The sequence below is a fragment of the Trachypithecus francoisi genome, unplaced genomic scaffold (assembly GCF_009764315.1).
Source record: "Trachypithecus francoisi isolate TF-2019V2 unplaced genomic scaffold, Tfra_2.0 Lachesis_group14, whole genome shotgun sequence".
NCBI lineage: Eukaryota > Metazoa > Chordata > Mammalia > Primates > Cercopithecidae > Trachypithecus > Trachypithecus francoisi.
The window spans coordinates 24,395,512-24,420,196 of NW_022681459.1; the positions used below are offsets into that span (position 1 = coordinate 24,395,512).

The 24,685-nt window shown below is 43.1% G+C and overlaps 1 protein-coding gene across 2 annotated transcripts in view; it reads right to left on the bottom strand.

Annotated features, from left to right (window-relative positions):
* The window catches only part of VPS26C (VPS26 endosomal protein sorting factor C), a 46,674-nt gene extending 22,262 nt beyond the window's left edge, over window positions 1–24,412 (bottom strand). For both annotated transcript variants that reach the window (XM_033232450.1, XM_033232449.1), the window contains exon 1: window positions 23,538–24,412. In XM_033232450.1, coding sequence (XP_033088341.1) covers window positions 23,538–23,594 — 57 coding nt within the window. In that variant the 5' untranslated portion in view covers window positions 23,595–24,412. The remainder of the gene's footprint in view (window positions 1–23,537) is intronic.
* Between the last annotated feature and the right edge of the window lie 273 nt (window positions 24,413–24,685).

Here is a 24,685-nt window from a genome sequence, read left to right on the forward strand (position 1 = left end):
CTTCTCAGATACCTGCAGGGCTCGGTTCCATGAGCCCACATTTAAAACTGTACTACTCCCTCCCTAGCACTCATTATCCCTCCTCCCTGACTGCACTCTGTGACACACCTTCCAAAATACGACAAAAGTGCCTCCCTATTTTATTTATTGTCTGTCTCCTGCCCCTGAACATAAACTCCACCAGGGCAGAGTGACTGGCAACAGTATGCATTCAAAGAACACTTACTAAATGAATAAACGATCATTCACCAGAAGAAAAATCCATACCATCAAGCAGATGAAAATGGTGAATGTGCATTTCACCATGAATTTTTAAAGTCCAAAGAGACAGTTGCTTCTATAAAGGATGAACACAAAACAGAGCTGTAAGAGCTCAGGGAGGAAATGGTGAGGCAAAAGAGGGAGATAAAAATAGAGGAAAACTCAGAAGGGGAAGGAAAAAATCAAACCACCATAGAAAATAAAGTTAAAAGGGTCTAAGGATATACGCAGGGCAGAAATGACAAAATCCAAATAAATTAAATGAAAATTTAAGAAAGAATTCAAAAAGAACCACAAAGACAGAGATAAAATTGGAGACGGGTGACAAGCACACATCTGTGCCTAATTAAGTTCCAAATAAGAAAACTGAAACAACGAAGCAGAACAAATATTTACTGTGATAATTAAAAAAACACTCAAGGGCAAAGCAATTAGGAGCACTCAATGAAAATACTCTGTAGCAAAAGTGTTCTTATTAAAAAAATATATCCTTTAGGAGTCAGGAAAAAAGATCAAGTCACTCATAAGAGGAAAAGAAACCGTATTTCTCCATAGCAAAATGGAAATCAAAATGCAAGTAGAATGATACAACAATGCTCAAGGAAATGAAGTGTGACCCTAGAATTTATACTCACCTAATCTGTCATTCCAATGTAACTGAAAGTTTTAAATGTGCAAAAATAAAAAAATCCAACCAAACTAAAAAAACACATATACCAAGCAATACTATATAAAAGTCCTTCTTGAGGAACGTACTAAATAGTAAACTATAGCTATCCACAAGATGGCTAGAAAAACTATGTCAAAAGCAGCAACTGTGAGGATTAACTCCATTTAATTTTAAGAAGAAGACTGAGATATGTGATGATTATAATGAAAGAAGAGAATGCAAAATATAAGTCCTGACAATGTAGAATGTAACTGACACTAGTTGGGAGACTAAGAGAACTAGAATCTAGGAAGTAGTAAAATGTACATGGCTTCCCCATCTTTGACAGTTGGGATTTTAAAATGTATTATTCAAACCATACTTCCATACTTTTTTTTTTTTTTTTTAAAGACAGGGTCTTATTGTCGACCAGGCTGGAGTGCAGTAGTGTGATCATAGCTCACTGCAACCTCCACCTCCCAGGCTCCACTGATTCTCCTGCCTCAGCCTCCTGAATGGCTGGGACTACAGGCACACACCACCACACCCAGCTAATTTTTGTATTTTTTGTAGAGATGGGGTTTTGCCATGTTGCCCAGGCTAGTCTTGAACTCTTGGGCTCAAGCAATCCTGCCATGGCCTTCCAAAGTGCTGGGATTACAGGTGTGAGTCAGTCACACCTGGTCTACACTTTTCAGTATGGTAGCTGTGAGCCATATGTGACTATGGAAACTTAAACTTACATTAATAGTTAAAATTCAGGTCCTTCCATTTCAAGTGTTTAATAGCCACACTTATGGCCAGTGGCCATCATAAGGGACAGAGCAGATAAGTACATTCACATCATCACAGAGAGCTCTACTGGACAGTGCTGATTTAAAATTAATAAACCAAATAATGTCATACAAATAAACTTAACAGAAGTAAACAACAACGAATACTGTAAGTGACTAAGATCAGGTAGTAGAGGGAAGAAAGGGAAAGGAAAGAGGAAATATGCTAATTTACCATTGTTCACAGTAGGAAATTAATAAATAATGTCTAAAATGTGAAGATTCAGGTACAATAAGAAGTTGCAAGGGTAACAGTTAGAACAACAGAAAATCATACAAACATAAAGCAAACAAGACAGACTGTAGAGAGAAAGATGTTTCAAAAGCTACTTAAAAACACATTCCCCCCAACCAAGCAGGAATGACAGAACTAATGCCAAACATATGCCACATTAACAAATGAGCCAAATTAATGCCTATTCAAAAACAGACATTAATATTATATTACAAGGCAAAACTCAATTTTATGTTGTATGACAGAGAAGCACCTAAAATGGCAGGGGTGGAGGGTGGATTTGGAAAGGATAAAAAAGAAAGGATAAGCAAAGGCAAAGAAAGAAGGCATGGATTGTCATCTTAATATCAGACGATGCTGAATTCAGAGAATGAAGGATTAAACAAGACAAAGGGTACTTTACAATTCTAAAGGAGCACTTGCAATGAAGACTTGTGAGGCGGGGTGTGGTGGCTCATGCTTGCAATTCTAGCACTTTGGGAGGCCGAGGCAGGAGGATTGTTTGAGCCCAGGAGTTCAAGACCAACCTGGGCAGCATAGCGAGATCCTGTCTCTAAAACAAGAAAAAGACATGTGGTATTATTATATTATTATTGGATCAAAAAGTGTCAACATTTGTAAAGCAAAAACTATAGGGAATAGATTTAAGGAGAAACTGAGTAAAAGAAATTCGTTGTGGGAGATGTTAATTTACAGATCATGACCAATAGAGTAGACAGAAAGAAACGAGGATACAGAAGACCTATGTTACATATCAACAGGGTATAATGAACTTCCATACACAGATCTCTACACCCTGAAAACAGAGCATATGTTCTCTTCAATGTCCATGATATACTTTTAAAAACTGGCCAAACTGATCCCTTAATAAGTCCAACAGGTCTTTCTTCAGGGCAGGGGGAAGAAATGCAAATTATTAAATAATCTAATCAAAAAGAAAAACACAAATATCCAAAGTAAGAATTAACAAGCAACTACTAGAAAAATGGAGGTAATTAAAAGATAATATTCAACTTATTCAACTATATGTAAGTAAATTTGAAAAGCTAAGTGAATTATTTTTCTGGGAAAATATAATTTATCCAAAATCACTCCAAGGGAGACATGAAATCCAAGCAAATCAATCATCATAGAAAAAATAAAGTTCTAAATAAGGTCCCCAAACCTGACAGCTTCACAGGAGATTATTCCCTGAATTTCCCTGTGTAAAGAACAGAAAATTCCAATATAAAACTATTAGAAAGCAAGGAACTTTAAAAAAAAAAAAAGCAAACATAACAATGACAGCAAAATAAGACAAAAATCTACACACTCAGAGAGACAGTGAGAGAGAAAGACAGGAGATGAGAGAAAACTAGACTATTCTCATTTGTAAATACCAGTGCAAAGGTCCTAAATAAAATATTAGCAAATGCAATCCAGTAGCAACTTAAAGCAACACTATACATAACCAAGTAGAATTTAGTCAAGTAATATAAGCATAGTTTAATAAAGAGAAAACTAGTAGTACAATTCATATTAATAGCTATTAAGAGAAAAATTATATATAGTCATCTCCATAGATGCTGAAAAGGCATTTGATAAAATTTATGCATTCCTCATAAAATTCTTAGTAAAATAATAGAAGGATACTTCCTTAAAACGACCAAATATATCTACCTTACCCAAAAGCCAGCATCAAACTTAATGAGAAAACAAGATATCATCCATTTAAGTCAGGAATAAAAGAAGGATGTTCACTATCCTTCGATTAACGTTCTGCAAGTACTAGTTAATACAATAAAACTAGAGAAAGAAAGAAGTAATTCAAAGGGAGAAGGTAAAATGATCACTATTTGCACATGAGTGTATACCTAAAGAAACCCAAGGGAATCCACTGAAAAACTACTATCAATATGAAGAGAATTTCAGAAAAGATGGCAGCTGGGTACAAAATTAACATAGAGAAACCAATAAGTATCACATATAAACCAAAAACTAGTGAGAAGATACAACAGAAGAAATGGCCTTATTTTCAAAAGGAACAAAAAGTTAAAATATTATAAGTCAATTTAACAGGAAATGTCTAAAACTCCCAGATGACAAAACTTAAAACATGCCTGAAAGCCACAAAAGAAAATCTGAAGAAATGGCAAACCATGCCGGACTTTGAGTAGGAAAGATTTAACACCCTTAAAAAGTCTGCTTTCCCAGAAGTAGGTTTATAAAGGCAACCTCATCTTAAAGAAAATACCACCACAATTGTTTTTCTTTCTGAGGGGAAGATGGTGGGAGTGGGAGGGATACACTAGACAAGCTGATTCTGAAGTTTATATGCAATGATAAATCCGAAAAGAAGAAAATCGGAGAAGCTAGCACTGTGAGGTATTACGATGCTACTATAATTTACCAAGTGTGGTACAGGACACATGTTCAGGCTGAAAGATCAATGGAACAGAAAGTCCAGAAATAGATCCAGATAGTATAGGAAGCTAATATTTGATAAAGGTAGCATTTAAAATCCATAGGGAAGAGAGGGAATATTCAATAAGTGATATCGGAAAACTGGCCAGAGAATTTGACCAAAAAAAATTAAGTTGGGCCAGGCGCAGTGGCTCATGCCTGTAATCCCAACACTCTGGGAGGCCAAGGTGGGCAGATCACCTGAGATCAGGAGTTCGAGACCAACCTGACCAACATGGTGAAACACCGTCTCCACTAAAAATACAAAAATTAGCCAGGCATGGTGGTGCACACCTATAGTCCCAGCTACTCGGAAGGCTGAGGCAGGAGAATCGTTTGAACCCAGGAGATGGAGGTTGCAGCGAGCTGAGATTGCGCGACTGCACTCCAGCCTGGGTGATAGAGTAAGACTTTGTCTTAAAAAAAAAAAAAATTAAGTTGGACCAGACTGAAACTTTTTGTGTATGACAAATGTAGCAAATACTTAACTGTAAAAACTGAAATAATAAAAATTTTGGACAAAACTATAGAGAATAATTTTATCATATCAAAGTGGGAAAGGCCTTTCTATGACTGACTCAAAACTCTGAATAAATATGACTACAAATATGACTATGAACAATATTGCTATATAAATGATATACTAGGTAAAATATCTACAACTTAATATAACAAATTAGCAAAGGGTTGATTTCCCTAATATTTTAAGAACACCTAAAATAAATCAATGAAAGGCCAGGCACGGTGGTTCATGCCTGTAATCCCAGCACTTTGGGAGGCTGAGGTGGTTGGATCAGGAGGTGAGGAGTTCAAGACCAGCCTGGCCAAAATGGCGAAACCTCATCTCTACCAAAAATATAAAAATTAGCCAGGTGTGGTGGTACATGCCTGTAATCTCAGCTACTTGGGAGGCTGAGGCAGAAGAATCGCTTGGACCTGGGAGGCGGATGTTGCAGTGAGCCGAGATCACGCCACTGCACTCCAGCCTGGGCGACAGAGCAAGACTCCATCTCAGAAAAAAAAAAAAAAAAGAAATCAATGACAAAGATAAATCACTCAGAAGATAAATCACTCAGAAGAAAAATCACCGGGCGCGGTGGCTCAAGCCTGTAATCCCAGCACTTTGGGAGGCCGAGACGGGCGGATCACGAGGTCAGGAGATCGAGACCATCCTGGCTAACATGGTGAAACCCCGTCTCTGCTAAAAAATACAAAAAACTAGCCAGGCGACGTGGCAGGCGCCTGTAGTCCCAGCTACTCGGGAGGCTGAGGCAGGAGAATGGCGTAAACCCAGGAGGCGGGGCTTGCAGTGAGCTGAGATCCGGCCATTGCACTCCAGCCTGGGCGGCAGAGCGAGACTCCGTCTCAAAAAAAGAAAAAAAAAAGAAAAATGAAAAATAATGGGCAAATGATCTGAACAAAGAGCTCACAGAAAAGGGAATGCAGATTGTTCCTAAACACAGAAAAATATGCTCAGTCTCAACAAAAATATGATAAATAGCAATTAAAACAAAGATTTAAAAATGTCATTACATTGTGTTGCCAGAGGGGAGGCAACAAGCCTTCTCTGCATTGTTGGGGATAACCTAAAATGTTGCAACCTCATGCTGGCTATTTGGCAAGACCAAAAACATTTTACCAACACATGAGCCCGGCAGATACATGTGCAGATGTGAGATGACTTATGAACACAGTTATTCATTGCAACACTGTTTGTAAATAACAAAAGCTGTCCACAAACTAAATTCCAACAATAGGAAAATCGTGAGTTTTCTTTCCACAATGTCGTGGAGATCATTTACATTAGTACACATGGGGGTGCAGGGCTAGTTTCCTTCTTTTATCTTAAGAACTGACTCCTTATTGCATATGAATCAGCATGTCCAGTCTATGCCCCTCACTCCCATACGTTCTTTTTCTTTTGTTTAATTTAAAAGCTGTATATTGCACCATTTGTGAAAAAGGGGGAGAAAAAGCACATTTGTACATATTTACCTGTAGATGCATACAGTATCTTTGGAAGGAATCACAAGAAAGTGATAGCTGTGGTTGCCCCACAGGAGAAGCGCTTGATGAATAGGGTGGGCGAGGCAGGGGGGTATCTATCTTGAAATTCATGAATGTTGAACCCTATGAATTGATTACCTATTATAATGAATCCATTTTTAAATAAAACAAAATCTCAGAGTTGGTAGCCATTAGACCTTAATGTACAAAGTTCTAAGCCTCTTAACTTTTGATAACCCATGAGCATAATAGTCTCGCCTCAGGAAAAGATCTGAAGATTTTGTGTTAAGAAGTCACATTTCTTTGGGTTCTTTCTTATTTTGGACTTGAACACAACTGCTAGAGAAGTAAAAGCCTCTTAATGCCTCAGTCATTCTCTCTGCAATGCTTTTCATAAATGGTCCTGGCAGTGTGATGCACCGTGACAGCCCATCTTCGTTCCCCACAGTTGTGTGCATATATCTAAACAAGGCCTTCCCTCCTAAACCACCTGAGATTCTTTCATCTCGTTTAATCTAAAGATCCGGTACACCTATAGTGAAATGCCTTTTTCTTCACCAATGAGGACCAAATGTACTTCGCAGTTAACTAACATGAAAACAAAACACCAAGGAAGTTACTGAGCTGGGTGGGAAAACATGAGTGAGACAACTGCTTGTTGAAACACTCTACCCTTTCTTAGCAGCACCGAGAGGCCCATTAGGATTAGAAAGCGGAAATCAGAAACATTTAAGAGATTTCAATTTGTTAGGTATCCCCATCTCCACTATTTAACTGTTTTCCATCTTGTTTGAAAAACAGGATAAACAATCCCCAGATAGTTCTCCACATGGTAAGTAATGGCCAATATTATGTGGTATTTACTTAAGTACATGGCTTACGTACCTGTGCTGCCAATACAGAGTTCCTCGTACAGAAACAAACAAACAAACAAAAAAACGAAGACAGTGCCACTCAGCCACCCCATTCCTAGATTTTAAAACCCAAGTGAAATGAAAGCTATGTTCACACAAAAATCATGCACAAGTGCTTCTGGCAGCTTTATTCATAATCACCCAAACGTCTTCTACAGATGAATGGATGATCGAACTGTGATATACACCCATGCAAGGGCAGATAACTCGGCTACCAAAACGAATGAACTATTAACACACAACTTGGATGAATCCGAACGAAATGCATTAGGCTAATGATAAAGCCACATTCAAAGGCTACAAAACACATAATCATATTTATGCCATTTATGTGACATTCTGGAAAAAGCAAACTATAGGGACGGAAAACAGGGGCTACAAAGGAACATGAGGGAATTTGAGGGGTGTCAGATCTGTTCCGTATCTTGAATTGTGGATGGCTACATTCTCAAGGAACTCTACACTGAAAAGAGTCATCTACTGTTTGCAATTATACCTGTTTCTAAAAAACACAGAAATTATCATGTATAGAAGGAAATACTTATATTACTTTCTGGACAATTGAGTCATATTCTAAAATTGATTAATGTTTAAGTAAAATCTACAAAAGTCAGTTCACTAGCAATGAAACTATAACAAAATAACAAGACGTCAATTTACATGGCTTACGTACATGTGCTGCCAACACAGAGAAATAATACCATCATTTGACAAATTGTTTGGCATGCTTGCTGTGTCAGACACTGTTTTAGGCACTGGGACATGGCAGGGAATACAACAGGTGAAGCCCACGCTCTGGGGGCTTTAGTATCACATTCGGGGGCAGAACCAACATGGTGAGACATAGCTGGTTACTTCTAAGTATGGCATAGTATCCACACAGGCATCAATACCAAGTAAAATGGGCTGACAAAAAGCATGCTGTCCAATAGTGTGATGTGAAACTTCAAGATCTGAAACTTCCAGCTCTGAAACTTTCTTGAGAGCCTGGAAAAGAAACTGAAACCACCGAATAAAGGTTTAGAAGAAAGGGAAAAATACTATTCACAAAATGTAAACATTAATAAATGTAAGTATATGCAGGGTCTTGAGCAGCAGAGTATTAAATTCTAACTGTGGTGTGTTGTGTGGGTTCAGGAGTTAGATAGTACATATTAGTCAAATTATGTTAATACAGACTACCTGATTTCAGATTTCAATATAGATTGAGCATCCCTAGTCTGAAAATCTGAAATCTGCAATGTTCCAAAGTCCAAAGCTTTCTGGGCGCTGACATGACATTCAAAGAAGACCCTCACTGGAGCATTTCGGATTCTGGATTTTTGGATTAGGGATGCTCAACCATTAAGTATCTACAAATACTCCAAATCTGAAAAAATTCCAAAATCCAAAACACCTCTAGTCCCAAGCATTTCAGATAAGGACTGTTCAAGAAATAACATTCAAACTTGTAGGTTTACAAAGTTGACACTGGTTTGGAACTATTGGCATAAGTGCATGTAAAGACTCCAGACTATAAACCAAACATTTAGGAGGGCTCCAATTACAAAGGAGCCTGGAGTTGGCATAATTATAGGCCAAAGTAATGACCCTGGAACACAGGCAGTCCGCCAAAGAAAACGCTCTGTAGAGTCAGCCCACACTTACATAATGAACAACCCAAAGAGCCATCAGACTGAAATCCCAGTCAGAGTGAAATCATGTATGAATGACAATACTGCAGTGTTCAGTCCAAGCCAGGATGCAGGCAAACCTCAGAGTAGAGGACAAGAGATGAGTCTAGCAGCAAATGAGGCTGACAGCCTAAAGGGCCCTAGTTAGAAAGCAAGAGCACAGCTAGGTGGGGTGGCTCGCACCATACTCCCAACCCACGTTGGGAGGCTAGGATGGGAGGATCACCTGAAACCAGGAGTTTAAGGCTGCAATGAGCTATGATTGTGCCACTGTGCTCCAGCCTGCATTAACAGTGCGAGACCCCATCTCTAAAATAAATAAGAAAGAGCTCAGGCTGAGTGAAGTGGCTCACACCTGTAAGCCAGCACTTTGGGAGGCTGAGACAGGCAAATCACCTGAGGTCAGGAGTTCAAGACCAGCCTGGCCAACATGGTGAAACCCCATCTCTACTAAAAATACAAAAATTAGCCAGGCATAGTGGCAGGCACCTGTAATCCCAGCTACTTGGGAGGCTGAGGCAGGAGAATCGCTTGAATCCGGGAGGCAGAGGCTGCAGTGAGCCGAGACATTGCATTCTGCCCGGGTGACAAGAGCGAAACTCCGTCTAGGGGGAAAAAAAAAAGAAAAGAAAAGAAAAAAAGAGCTCAGCAAAAAGAGCACTGTAGGGCAGATCATATGTTAATGAAGCAGTACGGAACAGGGTCTCTGCTTCAGGTTACTCCAGGGTGGACTCTGGGGACAGATCACCTAAGGCTGCCCTATGAGACTACTGTGAGATGCGGAGAATGTCATGTGGTTAATTCTGGGCATTGTTCATGGGGCAGTAGAGGAGAAGGGGCAGAAGACATTCTTTTGTATTAGTTGCATTTTCTTAGCAAGTAAAAACACATATTTTCAATTTACAAAACAGGTTTTTAAAATCTGAAACATACGGTCAAACTATCATGACTGTATTTTTTTTAGATTAGAAAAAGCTTATTTTTTTTCCGATGATTAATGATGAATGGGATTTCTGCCCATCGGCTCCTAATTTTCCATCGACAGGACTGCTGCTCCTTTCCCAAAGATGAAGATTTGGGTTTTAGAGAAATTGTCTTAAGTAATTCTTTCTGATAAAACAAAAGAAGAGCTAATTTGGCCGGGCGCGGTGGCTCAAGCCTGTAATCCCAGCACTTTGGGAGGCCGAGACGGGCGGATCACGAGGTCAGGAGATCGAGACCATCCTGGCTAACACGGTGAAACCCCGTCTCTACTAAAAAATACAAAAAAACTAGCCGGGCGAGGTGGCGGGCGCCTGTAGTCCCAGCTACTCGGGAGGCTGAGGCAGGAGAATGGCGTGAACCCGGGAGGCGGAGCTTGTAGTGAGCTGAGATCTGGCCACTGCACTCCAGCCTGGGCGACAGAGCGAGACTCCGTCTCAAAAAAAAGAAGAGCTAATTTTGGGCTGACACGATGCCTGGCATGTAACAGTAAAACCATAAACGTAAATAAGACACTGTCATGGGGGAATGCTAGTGAGGATGAAGGGAACTCAGCCATCACTGCAGAGCACGTGAGTCAATGCTACCTGCCACCAGAGACCTGCCCAACAGATCAGAGGACACACAGCAGGTATAACCCTCACAGCTACCCAGAGGTCAATTCTGTCAGAGCATCAGTAATCCAGGGTCAGGACAGCTTGCTCCTATCAGAAGCAGAAGAGCCATAATCTCATGTTGTCCTTCCCAGCTCAAGTTCCCAGGACAAGCAGGACAACAGTGAAGGTCTCCAGAGCTCACCAGCTTTTGCTGAGACTGCTAGTCTAAGAGCCCCAGCTGAGTAAATTCTCAAAGAGGAAAATGGCAGAAAGTATCCAAGGATAGTCAGTAAACTGGTGGGTTTTTTTTGGCTTCAATGCTCCAGTAAATAAAGGCAAAATATTTAAAGCCTCATTCTATGCACTGCAATTTTTTTTTTTTTTTTTTTTTTGAGAGAGAGGCTGGGGTGCAATGGCACAATCTCAGCTCACTGTAACCTCTGCCTCCCAGGTTCGAGCGATTCTCCTGACTCAGCCTCCTGAGGAGCTCGGGTTACAGGTGCCTGCCACCACACCAGGCTAATTTTTGTATTTTTAGTAGAGACAGGGTTTCTTCATGTTGGTCAGGATGGTCTTGAACTCCTGACCTCAGCTGATCCGACTGCCTCAGCCTCTCAAAGTGCTGGGATTACAGGCATGAGCCACCATGCCCGGCCCTAGGCACTGCATTATATCTGAAAGCTGACAGAACTTATAAGTTTCAACATAGGACCAAATTAAATAGGTTGGCATGAAAAAACTTCAACCTTGTTGCCTCTCGCTGGTCACGACATCCTATAACTAATACTTTTTTTTTTTTTTTTTTTTTTTTTTTTTTGAGACGGAGTCTTGCTCTGTCGCCCAGGCTGGAGTGCAGTGGCCGGATCTCAGCTCACTGCAAGCTCCGCCTCCCGGGTTTACGCCATTCTCCTGCCTCAGCCTCCCGAGTAGCTGGGACTACAGGCGCCCGCCACCTCGCCCAGCTAGTTTTTGTATTTTTAGTAGAGACGGGGTTTCACCGTGTTAGCCAGGATGGTCTCGATCTCCTGACCTCGTGATCCACCCGTCTCAGCCTCCCAAAGTGCTGGGATTACAGGCTTGAGCCACCGCGCCCGGCCTATAACTAATACTTTACAAGAGAACCACTGGCCCTAGGCTTGTGAAGCCACCTCAGCAGCCACTTTGGGATGTGAGGAGAGTCAGGGAAGGCAGGGAGAAAACAGATCTTCTCACTTAAAGTAGAACAGCTCTGCTTTTATCTGTTTATAAAATACAGTATTTTAATATGTATTATTAAAATTGACATTAGAATTGTATGTAAGACTTCATTTAATAAAAGGGCTTCGTTGCTTTTTTGGAAAATCTTTATCCTAAACAATGTTCATTGTATTGAGCTATGTACATGAGGAAGCAACCATTTTAACTTACCAGATGTAAGGTAAAATATCTTTTCTATCACCTTGGGAAAGGCACTATTTCTCTGAGCCTGGATTTTTTTTTCTGCCAACAAGTGACAGCACAAGCTCTCCATTACAGACAATAAAAAGCCTAGGCAGTTTTTTCATGGCTGCTCGCCATATAAACATGTCCATAAAGTGTTCTTGTAGATAAGTTAGAGGACAATAAGAAGTATTTTACAAAAATTCCATCTTTACATATTTGTGTTTGTATGAAAAATATCCAGGACATACTTTTTTCTTTTATTGGTGGTAACAAATTTAAGTTTTACCATTTTATAATTTAAAAGTGTAAATATGGAGTTGGGGCATGGTGGTTGGGAGGCTGAGACCAGAAGATCACTTGAGCCCACGGGTTTGAGACCAGCCTGGGCAACATGTGGAAATCCCATCTCTACAAATAAAAAAATAGCCAAGCGTGGTAGCACACCTGTACTCCCAGCTACTCGGGAGGCTGAGGCAGGAGAATCGCTTGAGCCGGGGAGGTGGAGGCTGCAGTGAGCAGAGATTGTACCACTGCACTCCAGCCTGGGTGACAGGATGAAGCTCTGTCTCAAAAAAACAAAAAAAAAAAGCAAATATATGTAAAAAGAGGAAGTGCAGTTTCCCAAAATGAGGTCTGTAAATAACTGATCTAGAAAATGCTCTGGAAAAAATAAAAAAGGATCAGGTTCTGAGGTCAACTGACCTTTCCCTGAGCTCTGGACAGCAAACAGGCAAGGTTTTCCTCTGAGTTTCGGCCATAGGGGCTTCTCGTGGACGAGCCCCTGTCCGCAGGTGACGAGTGGACCAGGCACTTCCGAAGCGTCTGGCCTGTGTGCTCTCCGGGACGGGACGCAGGTCAGCCCACCTGGCCGATGGCTAACAAGTCAGTCTGTTTTCCGAACGTAAGCTAAAACCTAGAAAAATAACTGGTTGGGGTGGGGGTGTAGCCACATGCAGTAAAAGCACTGCCTGTCTATATAACAACCACCTGATGGAAAAAGAAACGCGTGCAATGGGGAGCACTACAACGTCACAAACTCCAGTGTGGTTGAAATGAAAGCGGAAAGCAAATGGCAAACTGGCTTCCCCTTCCATCTTTTCACAACCCTGCCTTGCTCACGGTCAGCCCAGAGCAAGGGCGGAAGAGAGGACTGGAAGGGAGGGAAAGGAGTGGGGAGCGAGGGCACCAGAGGTGTGGGAGGCTGGGGACAAACGGGCAGCAAGGGCAATGACAGTCACGACTTCCCAGGACAGGGGACGGCTGGGACCGGCGGGAAGTCCGCGTTAGCTGGATTGGAAACCGAGTCCAGACAGAACAGATGGGCTCTGTTGCCTCCGGGTGGGGCACCAAGCGGGGAGCGGGGCCACGGGGCAGGGGACAGTGAAGCACCGTGCAGCGCCCACCAGCCTGCAGCGCCCACGAGCCTGCGCTACGCTGCACATGGTACCCGCGGCTCCAGCTGGCCAGTGTGTGGAGGAGATGAGACCCTTGCCAAGAGACTAAGCGGCCACAGCAGGGTTGCTCACATACCCCTATATCGTTCACACTAAGAGGTTAACTGCCGTGAGATCTGCCTGCAGTCAGACAAAAACCTGTTACAGCTAAACGTTGCCCAGCGACTTCAGTGAGTGCCACTGACCCGGGCGCCTCCGCCCCGGGGTCCGGCAGCAGCACCGATTGCGCAGGAGGCGCCCTGCAAGCATCCTTTCCTGATCCGTGCTGCGGTTCCCAGGCGGTTGCAGCTGGCTCACAGAGACTGCGCACGCAAAGCGTCTCCATGCCCTGCCATTCACCTTTCGACATACAGAGCCGCATTCCAACTTTTAGTGATAAAACCCGGCGCCAAAACGAACACGCGATGTTACGTGTGTTACCTCTGCGCATGCGCTGGGCATTCCCGGCACTCCCGACCCTGATGAACGCGCGGTGGGGACCCCAGGCTTCCGTGCTTTCGCTTTCCTAGAAGCTATGTGTCCTCAGTCTACATATTGTTACCTGGAAAATAATGTTTTCTCCTTTTTCCTTCCTTTGTTAACAGGCAGAAAGTGTAGGCTGCAGGTTTCGGGCCTAAGAGAGAGCATGGCTGGAGACACAGCATAGACTCCTAGATGACATAACGGAGATGAGCGTCTGCGTCGGGGACTCGGCATTAGGAGGACGCAGAGGAAAAGCCCACCACCGTGGCTGAGGGAGATCTGACAAGCAGCTTGCAGGGGATGAAGGGTGTGCGGAACAGGCTGAGACCTGTCCAGTGCCGAAACACGCCGCTGTGGTCAAGCAGGCTTTACCACTGCTCAGGCCCAGGCTCGTACAAGATTTGCGGCAACAAACACCAAGTGGAGAACTGCATGAACACTTTTTATCGCATCCCAGTTTTCAGACAATCTCGGATAATTCTGAAAATGCTTCTTATGCATTACATAAGAGTTTAGGTTATGATTTAGCAGACAAGCTTTTTCAGGAGGATTAGGTTATTAGCGGAAAAAGAGCGCTACTTAAAGTTTGGATGACTGTATTCCTAAAAGGTTCATACCTCTCCAAATTATCTTAAGATCTCTCCTAGCAAAGATTTAAATTTTTATACCCTGAGTCCTTACAACAAGCATTCACTACAACTGATCATTCATTTACTAAGAATCCAGCAGGTTAAAGTACAATACTTAAGCTTAAAAAAAAACCTAGCATTTTAGCTTTGCAATTTTTCTTCATAATAGTGAACTCTTATATATAGAGTTTCTCCTTTTCTTTTCACAAGAAATTACGGGCATGCCAAATTCAGGTAGTACTGAGGTTCTTAAGGTAACGGTAACAGTACTCAGTCCACAGTGTATAAATTTCTTCTCATTGTAACCTTGGCTATGCTGGGGCATAAATCTCTTATTTACGTTTTTCACAACCATAATATTTAACAATGTCATTTTCATGAGTACATGTGCCAGAATTTAAGAATGTAAAACATTCTGAAATTGTAAAAACAAATGCATTAAATTTACACTACAGAAAGATTTACTGCAGGATTTTTCTAACCAGTAAGCTCCCCTACGGCGTTCCAAGACATAAAGTAATTTACAGTGCATTTGAGTCCAACTTTTTGATCAAGAACACATCTACTGCACTAAACAAAGGAGTTGCAGCAATACCAAAATCACCCTCGGCTCTCAGGGCCAAAAACGCTGTCTGCTCTGTATGTTCTCCTTGGTCACTGACTCTCCTTCCTCCAAGTAGACACAGACAGTGGACACATATTTGACAATCGGTGAAGCATCTGACAAGCACTCATGCCATTTGGAGGGTGTACTAATGTAACTAGCGTTGTGGCACACAAAGGGCAGTTCTAAGGGTGAACAGACCTTGGAGCGTGGAAAAAAACTTGACAGTGCCACCACCTATTACTGCGGTCCCTACGAGGTGTTGGAAGCTAGGATAAGTGTCTTAAAACATGATCTCATTTAATTTTCAAAATACAGCCTTTGAGTAGTATCATCTCTATCCTACAGATGAGAATTAAGACCCGGAGAAGGCACACAGAATCCTAGATTTAGGAATAAAAAGACGCAACTTCAAATATTTGCTCTCATCTGAACCACAAAATGGGGAAAACACCTCTTAACAGTGTATGGAAGGATTAAAGCACTCTGGGAGCTGGAAAAGGCTGTCCTAGTCTACCTAATTATAAAACAGTGTTAGTTAGGTATTTCCATGGGAAATTTAATCTTTCACTGGAAGTATGGAATTAGGGAATTCTTAACACAATTCCTGATTATCTCATACCATACATGGGTCTTTGGAAAGAGAAGTCAAGTTTTTAAGCCAGGCGTGGTGGCTCATGCCTGTAATCCCAACACCAAATTTGTCAGGCCAAGGCAGGAGGATTCCTTGAGGCCAGGAGTTTGAGACTGACCTGGGCAACATAGCATGATTTCATCTCTATTTTAACAAATACTTAAAAAAGAAGTTTTCTATCCAAGGGGAAGGATGCTTAGGGAGAAGGTGCCCCAACAGCAATGCTGCAAGCTTGGAGAAAGGGTCTCTATTTGCGATGAGCCACAGGAACTAGGATGAAGACCATGGAAAATCAAACCTTGGAAAATTTCCTATCATATTCCATTCCCGAATCAGACAGGAAACCATATTTATAGGAATTCTGGAATCTCTACTCCCAATTTATTTGAATCATGATCTTAGGAATGACTATTCTAAAGCAAACACAAGTAATGGAGGGTGCAATGTGTAGCTCTGGGGCTATGTCAAAATAAGAATAAATCTTACCAACATCTGTCTGGAATCGATACTCAGATTATTATTTATAATTACGAAGCAAAACCCGTCGTATGCCTACAATACCATAGTTTCCCCTTTCTGATCAATGCATTTATAAAACTAGCAGTCTTATGCATTTTTAAAAATGTTTTAAGGCTTCCACTCATCATTTAATAAAGTTTTTGAGCACCTATTAAGTGGCGAGTACTGCCAGGCCCAGGAATACAAAGATAAACAAAACCAAATATTTTAATTGACTGCTAATAGAACAAAGTCACTACAACAGAAGGTAATCAGTGCAATGACAGCAGTATACACTCAAAGTATTCGTAAACTATTGCCAGTTACTACTAAATTATAGAAAACATTCCCATGTTATTCTGTTCACTTTGTTTCCTTTGCTGTGTAGAAGTTTTTTAGCTTGATGTGATCCCATCTGTCCATTTTTGCTTGGGTTGCCTGTCCTTTTAAGGTATTGCTCAAGAAATCTTTGCCCAGACCAATGTCCTGGAGTATTTCCCCAATGTTTCTTTTAGTAGCTTCATAGTTTCAGATCTTAGATTTAAGACCTTAGTCCATTTTGTCATTCCCATGTTATTCTGTCTTTTCCTGACAATTAGACTTGATATTCCATTATCCCATCATAATCTCATTTTCGTTAGTTACTCTTTTTGTAATTCTGCTTATAAGAAATTTTCTAAAATTTAAATATTAAAATTAGGATTTTTTATAAGGCTATGGGTGACAAGATTGTTGCTGTAACAGAAACTGAAGCATACATTTCTAAACAGCTCATGTCAAAAAAATAATGGAAATTACAAGATATTTTAAGTTGTACAATAATAGAAAATACTACCAATCAAATGTTGTGGGACACAATTTTCAGACATGGCAGTGGAGCATTATCTCGGGGTCCTCTGACATTCCCACAGTGCATGAGGTTACTAAACCATGAAACCTCATCAGGGTCCTTTGGAGCAGTGTCTTCTCCCAGAATCTAGGTGAAGTGATCCTACTTCCACTCTCCTCTCCAGCAGGACGTGTGGAGGGTTACAAGGGTTTGCTTTACAATAATTCACTCATCTATTAAAAACAAAAAGAAACTTAAGGTACGAAGTACTACTTTAGAGTAGTACTTAGTGCGAAATGTCTGCATTTTTAAAAAGGAGGCTACAATTCAATATGCTAAACAGCCAACTTACAAAGTTTAAAAAAAAAAACAACACAATAAACCCTAAGAAAACAGAAATATTTTGGAAAGACAGTCAACCTAAGTCACATTAAAAAACTGCTCTTGCTGCCAGATTAGATGAGGATGAACAACTATAAACACCTGGTCAATCAAGTAAAACAGTCTACAGGACACAGATTGCATCCCAAACGTCTACAAGTTCTTGTTCACTAGGTTTACATTGCCTATTCCTCATGACTGAGACCAGCAGCGCATGGTGGGCACTTAGTTTAATACTTGATTTTCAAACTAGATTCTAATGCTTACTTTTCAAAACTAGATTCTAATGCTTAGTTTTCAAAACTAGGTTCAATGAAGCTCCAGAAGGCCCCCAGCTTCTCACTTTTCCCCCTAGATGACTATACCCTACTTTATGCTCCTTCATACACCACAGATGCTCTTATTTGAGCACTTGATCATCTTTTTAATCATCTCTCATTTTATATATTTGCCTTTCTCTATTAACTTATAACCCTCATGAGATCAACAGACATTGGTTGAATGAAGTTGATTAAATAATATAAAAAAGAATGGGACTGATCAAAATGTTAATATGAAAAGGTATCCAAGATAAAGGTACATTATTAAGCAAAAGAACAAGTTGCGTGTGTGTGCACACGTGTGTCTGGAACAGTACACAAACCATCAGTGAATACGTCCAAGGGCAGAACAGGGGGTCAGGAAGAGTAGGAGATTTGACTTTTCATTTTACCTTCTTCTGCAACATGTTACTTTTTTTTTTCTTTTTCTGAGACAGAGTCATGCTCTGCTGCCCAGGCTGGAGTGCAGTGGTGTGATCTTGGCTTACTACAACCTCCGCCTCCCAGGTTCAAGTGATTCTCATACCTCAGCCTCCCAAGTAGCTGGGATTACAGGCGTGCACCACACCCAGCTACTTTTTCTGTTTTTAGTTAGAGATAGGGTTTCGCCATGTTGGCCAGGCTGGTCTCGAACTCCTGGGCTCAAGTGATCTGTCTACCTGAGCCTCCCAAAGTACTGCAATTACAGACATGAGCCACCACACCCAGCCAGGCAGGATATTATGTTTTTAACATGTCATGTATTACGTTTATATTTTTTAAATGCTTCAACTGTAATTTTTTAAAAATCATTTTGTCAATATTTTTTCTTAAAAAAAAAGGTCAATTTTAAATCTAAGTATAACTTAGGTTTCTCTGGTGTCCACAGAATCAAGCCATTTTCAGATGCTTCCACAACTGAGATACTGAAAAGCACAATAACAGAATCAGCATATATTCAAAGTAGAAGACGTATCAGTCTCTTTTTATTGAAATATCTCAATGTTATTCACAGCACTACTAGGAAATGAATAACATTTTTATATTACAAATTCCTCCATTTTGCATAAAAATGGCCAATCCTAGGGAGGCAGAATAATAGTGCTCGATGGACATGCTATGAACTGGAACTGATCTGAGTTGGAATCCAGACTCGGTCATTAGTCGGGTGAAGTTCTTCAACTTGTCTAGTTGGGTTAGAAATTCTTTGGGGCCGGGCGCGGTGGCTCAAGCCTGTAATCCCAGCACTTTGGGAGGCCGAGACGGGCGGATCATGAGGTCAGGAGATCCAGACTCTCCTGGCTAATACGGTGAAACCCCGTCTCTACTAAAAAATACAAAAAACTAGCCGGGCGATGAGGCGGGCGCCTGTAGTCCCAGCTACTCGGGAGGCTGAGACAGGAGAATGGCGTGAACCCGGGAGGCGGAGCTTGCAGTGAGCTGAAAGCTGGCCACTGCACTCCAGCCTGGGCGGCAGAGCAAGACTCCGTCTCAAAAAAAAAAAGAAATTCTTCAACTTGTCTAAGCCTCCATTTCCTCATTAGAAAAATGAGAGTGGTACTGCCTGGCTGTCAAAACCTACCCGAGAACCTCTGCTGGAACATAAGCTTGCCTTATGTGCTTACAATGACAAACACGTTTCACTTGAAAGACAATCACTCATGACCTCAAGCCTGGGATAGTACTGCTTAGAATTAGGCTAAAGTAGGTGGCAGCCACCTCAAGCAACCCAGGAGAATTGTAGGTGTAGTGCTCTGGCAGGCCCATAGGTAAGTCAAATCTTTGGTAACTGAATCTTTACTGTCACTGTTGAGATGTACGGAGAAAAGAGAAAACGTGTATGCTATCAGCTCCATTGCAGCCAGCTAAGGGTGAGGAGGGTAGGAGAGAATGGCCGCTTCTCCCACAACCACAGTGCGAACTAGAAGTGACATATGCACTGCCTGCGGTCAATGAGGCCTCCTGGAGGACCAGACAGCAAGGGTCCTGCTACATGGGGCTTGGAAAGCAGCCATGACAGTGCTGGCTGCCTACTCCACCTGCCCTGAGTCACAGATCATGGAGTCTAGCACATGAGTCATGGGCACCCATGTCAGAGATTTTTGTCAATTGATTAATTAGTTTAATAACTTTATCTTTTCTGTCACCTTTTTAAAAAATATAGCAATGTTTTTCTTTTATATTCACCATATAATGTTTCCTTTGAAATGCATGTAAGTGTAAAAAGTGACTGAAGGTTGAGAGAAGCTGCCTTCAGCCATCAATTGCAGATTCTGTTCCTGATACTAGCATCAGAAGATGTAGTCTAAAGGGACAGAGCTGACTCTGTCTTCAACTCTGCGACCCGCAGGAAGTGGTCCTGGCTGTGGATGACTTCTGCTGGGGCAACTTTATCATTCCATTGCTTGCCTCTTTTCTAATGTACTTTTCATTACTTGTATCATATATATTTATTTACTTTTTATTTATTTATCTATTTATTTTGTTTTTTTGAGACGGAGTCTCACTCTGTCGCCCAGGCTGGAGTGCAGTGGCCGGACCTCAGCTCACTGCAAGCTCCGCCTCCCGGGTTTACACCATTCTCCTGCCTCAGCCTCCTGAATAGCTGGGACTACAGGCCCTGCCACCTCGCCCGGCTAGTTTTTTTGTATTTTTTAGTAGAGACGGGGTTTCACCGTGTTAGCCAGGATGGTCTCGATCTCCTGACCTCATGATCTGCCTGTCTCGGCATCCCAAAGTACTGGGATTACAGGCTTGAGCCCCCACGCCCGGCCTTGTATCATATTTAAAACCACAGAAGGCCGGGCGCGGTGGCTCAAGCCTGTAATCCCAGCACTTTGGGAGGCCGAGACGGGCGGATCACGAGGTCAGGAGATCGAGACCATCCTGGCTAACACGGTGAAACCCCGTCTCTACTAAAAATACAAAAAACTAGCCGGGCGAGATGGTGGGCGCCTGTAGTCCCAGCTACTGGGGAGGCTGAGGCAGGAGAATGGCGTAAACCCGGGAGGCGGAGCTTGCAGTGAGCTGAGATCCGGCCACTGCACTCCAGCCTGGGCGACAGAGTGAGACTCCGCCTCAAAAAAAAAAAAAAAAAAAAAACCACAGAAGATATCTCAGCATCCCAGTAGAGTAACATTTCTGAAGAGAATGTGCTAACTTGTTAATGAAATAATGAATACTAAAGTTAAATGCATAGTCTCCTGTCACTGCCCTCCCACTGTTATTTTGAAACATTTCTAAGCTCCAGAAAAGTTATGAAACTATAAAGTAGTGGAAAAATCGGAACCGTCATACAGTGCCGGTACACTGTGAAGTGGTGCAAGACACTTTGGAAAATAATTTGGCAGCTCTTCAAAAAGTTAAAGTAGCTCAGCAAAATCCACTCCTAGGTATATACCCAAGAGAAATAAAAATATCTTCTCACATAAAAACTTGTACTACAATGTTCATAACATTATTAATAGCGAAAAGGTAGAAATAACTCCAATGTCCATCAAGAGATGAGTGGTTAAACAAAATATGATCTATCCATACAATGGAATATTATTCAATCATAAAAAGGAATGAGGAACTGACACATGCTATGACAAGCATGAACACCGAACATTACTCGAAGTAAAAGAAGCCTGTCAGTCAAAAGGGTCACATACGGTACGATTCCATTTATATGAAATGTCAAGAATATGCAACTCCAGAGACAAAGTCGATTTGTCACTGCCAGGGGTCAGGAGGAAGAGGGAATGAGGAGTGACAGCTAATGGGTTCAGGGTTTCTTTTTGGGGTAAAGGGTACATTTTGTATTTTCAATTATCTCTATAAAGCTGTTATTTTTCAAAAAGAATACAAAGGCCCATGTAGCTTTTAACTTCATTCAGCAATTGTTAGTATTTTGCCACATTCACTTTCTCTTTTTCTCCTATACACACATGTGCACAAACATATGTGCACAGTCATGGCTGGACACTTTGACCCTAAATACTTCAGCATGTGAAGTATTCTCCTATATAACCAAAATATTACGCTGGAGAAATTCAACACCAATACACAACAATTATAGTCCATATTCGAATTTATATTTTATCAGAAATTAAGCATTCTATTTGGTTCTCATGTCCCTTTAGTCTTTTAGTCTAGAAAACGTATCTCGCCTTTATTTTCTGACATTGATATTTCTGAAAAAACCACGCTACTTGTTTCACAGAATGTCCCTCAATTTGGATATGCCTGATTGTTTCCTTATGAACTGACATGGATTAAACATTCTTGGCAGGAATACTACACAGGTGAGTTGTGACTTTCTCGGCGCATCATGCCAAGGGGTACCCAATGTCAGTCGTCTCATTAGTTGTGATAGTAAAGTGGTGTTCATTGTTGTGCTTGGCTAGAGTGTGACTACCAGATTTCTCCATTATAAAGGTAGCTTTTTCCCTTTTGATTTTTTGAGACGGGGTCTCACTCTGCGGCCCAGGCTGGAGTGCAGTGGTGCAATCTCGGCTCACTGCAGCCTCTGCCTGCTGGGTTCCAGCGATTTTTCTGCCTCAGTCGCCGGGGTAGCTGGGATTACAGGCGTCCGCCACCACGCCCGGCTAATTTTTGTATTTTTAGTAAAGACGGGGTTTCACCATGTTGGCCAGGCTGGTTTCGAACTCCTGATCTCAGGTGATCTGCCCGCCTCGGCCTCCCAAAGTGCTGGGAATACAGGCGTGAGCCACCGCGCCAGGCCAGCTTTTTCCCTTTGTAATTAACCATCAAAGGGATGACCATTTGAGCTTGTGTAAATACCAGGTTTCCCCAGTTGTCTTTTGCCCAAAAGTTTCAGCATCCATCCAAGACCTTTGTCTGGTACTCTGTCCCTTCTGAGATTACTTTGCATTAATATGACCAACCACTGCTATCAATTTTATTCCAAAGAGTGTTGGGGCTGTGATTTCAACCCTAGCTGCACATATATCACCGGTATCGCCGAGAGTGGAACCCGAGCAACCATATTTTAAAATTCCTCAGGGTGACTCATTCTGATGTAGAGTAAGGGTTGAGATTCCCCGAGTCAGAGGAACCTTACAACACCCTCATTTGCAAATAAGGACACTGAGGCCCAAGGAGATTGAATGACTGGCCAATGTCAAAAAAACCTGTTAATGGCAAAGTCAAGACTTTATTTGTTTATACTTGCATTTTAATAGCCAATCCTTTATCTCAGTCGAAGAATAAAACCAGAAAAAGGAGTAACTTCGTGGTATGTTGTTAAAAGTGACTGCCACTTAATATATGCTGCCGCCAGACACACCCATTACTGCTTCCAAGGTTAGTTTTAGCTTTCGTTCATTAGACCTTTGCGGTCACCTTACGAGAGAGGGAAAGGGGGGTCTGGTCGTCAACTCCTCTGCCCTCAGCGCTCACTGCGGGAGCTCAAGCCTGAGGGCCCAATGCCCACCGCCGGGTGTTCAAGGGGCCAGATGGGAAGAGCTGCAGCCCCGGAGCCGGGTGCCTGCCCTGCACGTCCCGCAGATGCTTCGGCGGCGCCTCCCGCGGGGCCCCTCGCAGGGCAGGCCAGCCTCGCGCCGGAAGCACCTGGCGGGGACGCACCTGGCGGGTACGCACCCACCTGGCGGAGACGCACCTGGTGGGACAGCCCTGCCCCGCCTAGGGACGCGGGACGTGTGCAGGGCGATGGAGACAGCGGAACCTGCAGACCCGCCCAATCCCACCTCCACCCCCAGCCCCCACTTACCCCGGCGTGATAAACTTTATTCGCTCTTTTAATCTTGATGTCCAGGGCCGTTCCCATCTCCAATTCTCCACAGCAGCGGCCACTTCCGGCTGCGCGTAACCCCAGGGAAACAAGGGGCGCCTCGCCCCTCTGTTCTGGGCCCCGCCCCTTTCCCTCTCAGGCGGCGGAAGCTCACGTGACCTCGCACCTACGTCGCACACACTCCCTAGCTCTGAGAGGCGAACGCCCCACGCCTTCCTCCTTCCGGCACAGGAGCCGGCCTTAGTGCGGGGAGAAGAGCTGTCCCTCTTCATCCCACCCCCTCCGGGCGTGAAAGGCGGGACCAAACTAGCCCCACCCGGGATAGTCTTATGCCGGAAATGCTCCTTTTCTTTCTGGGTTAGCTGAGGGAGGGAAGAACTCTCGGCTCTCCCGGCGTGCCCCGCGGCCGGGGGCGGGACCGAGGCCGTCTCTCGGACGCAGCCTGCGCAGGAAGCATGATGCTCCCGTCAGGCCGTGCGGCGCAGAGGGGTAGCACTGTGGATTTGTCTTTCTGGAGGTTATAACTTGGGAATGCCTGTCCTCCTCAAATGTCCTTAATCTCAACTGTAGCCCTCTACCGCTTTCTCCCTGGGGTTCTGAAGAGCCGGCGCCCCCTTGTCTGTCCGTGGCCAAGCGCCGTTCCCTGCCCTTCCCACGGGAACGGTTCCGGTCACCCTCAGGGATGCAGCCCCTGCGCGCTCGTCCTGCAAAGCGCTGATCGGCTGGCGGCTCGGCTGCCCAGCGTCCCAGCGCCAGCCGGGCCTAGGGCCAAGGTCTCGGGAAGCGCCAGGTGACCTCGCTCCGCTCGGAGCCGCGGCATTGGGTCACCCGCCGGCCGGGCTCCTCAGGCCGCGAGGGATTGTGGGTGTTCCCCAGGCGCATGTCCTGGAACCCGGTATTAAATATTCAGGTCCGTGCGCCCCGCGCTAAAGGGTGGAAAGGCACGGCCCGCAGGCTCTGGGGCTTGGAGATAGATTGCAAATGAAGGACCGGAAGCAACAGCTGACCCCAGATATAGTTTGTGGGGGTGGGGGGCGTTACTGCAGGGCAGGGCCATGCACTGTTAACATACTTCGTTGACTGAGTTAAAATCTCTTGTAAATGTTATAAATGAGGATTTTGCCAGT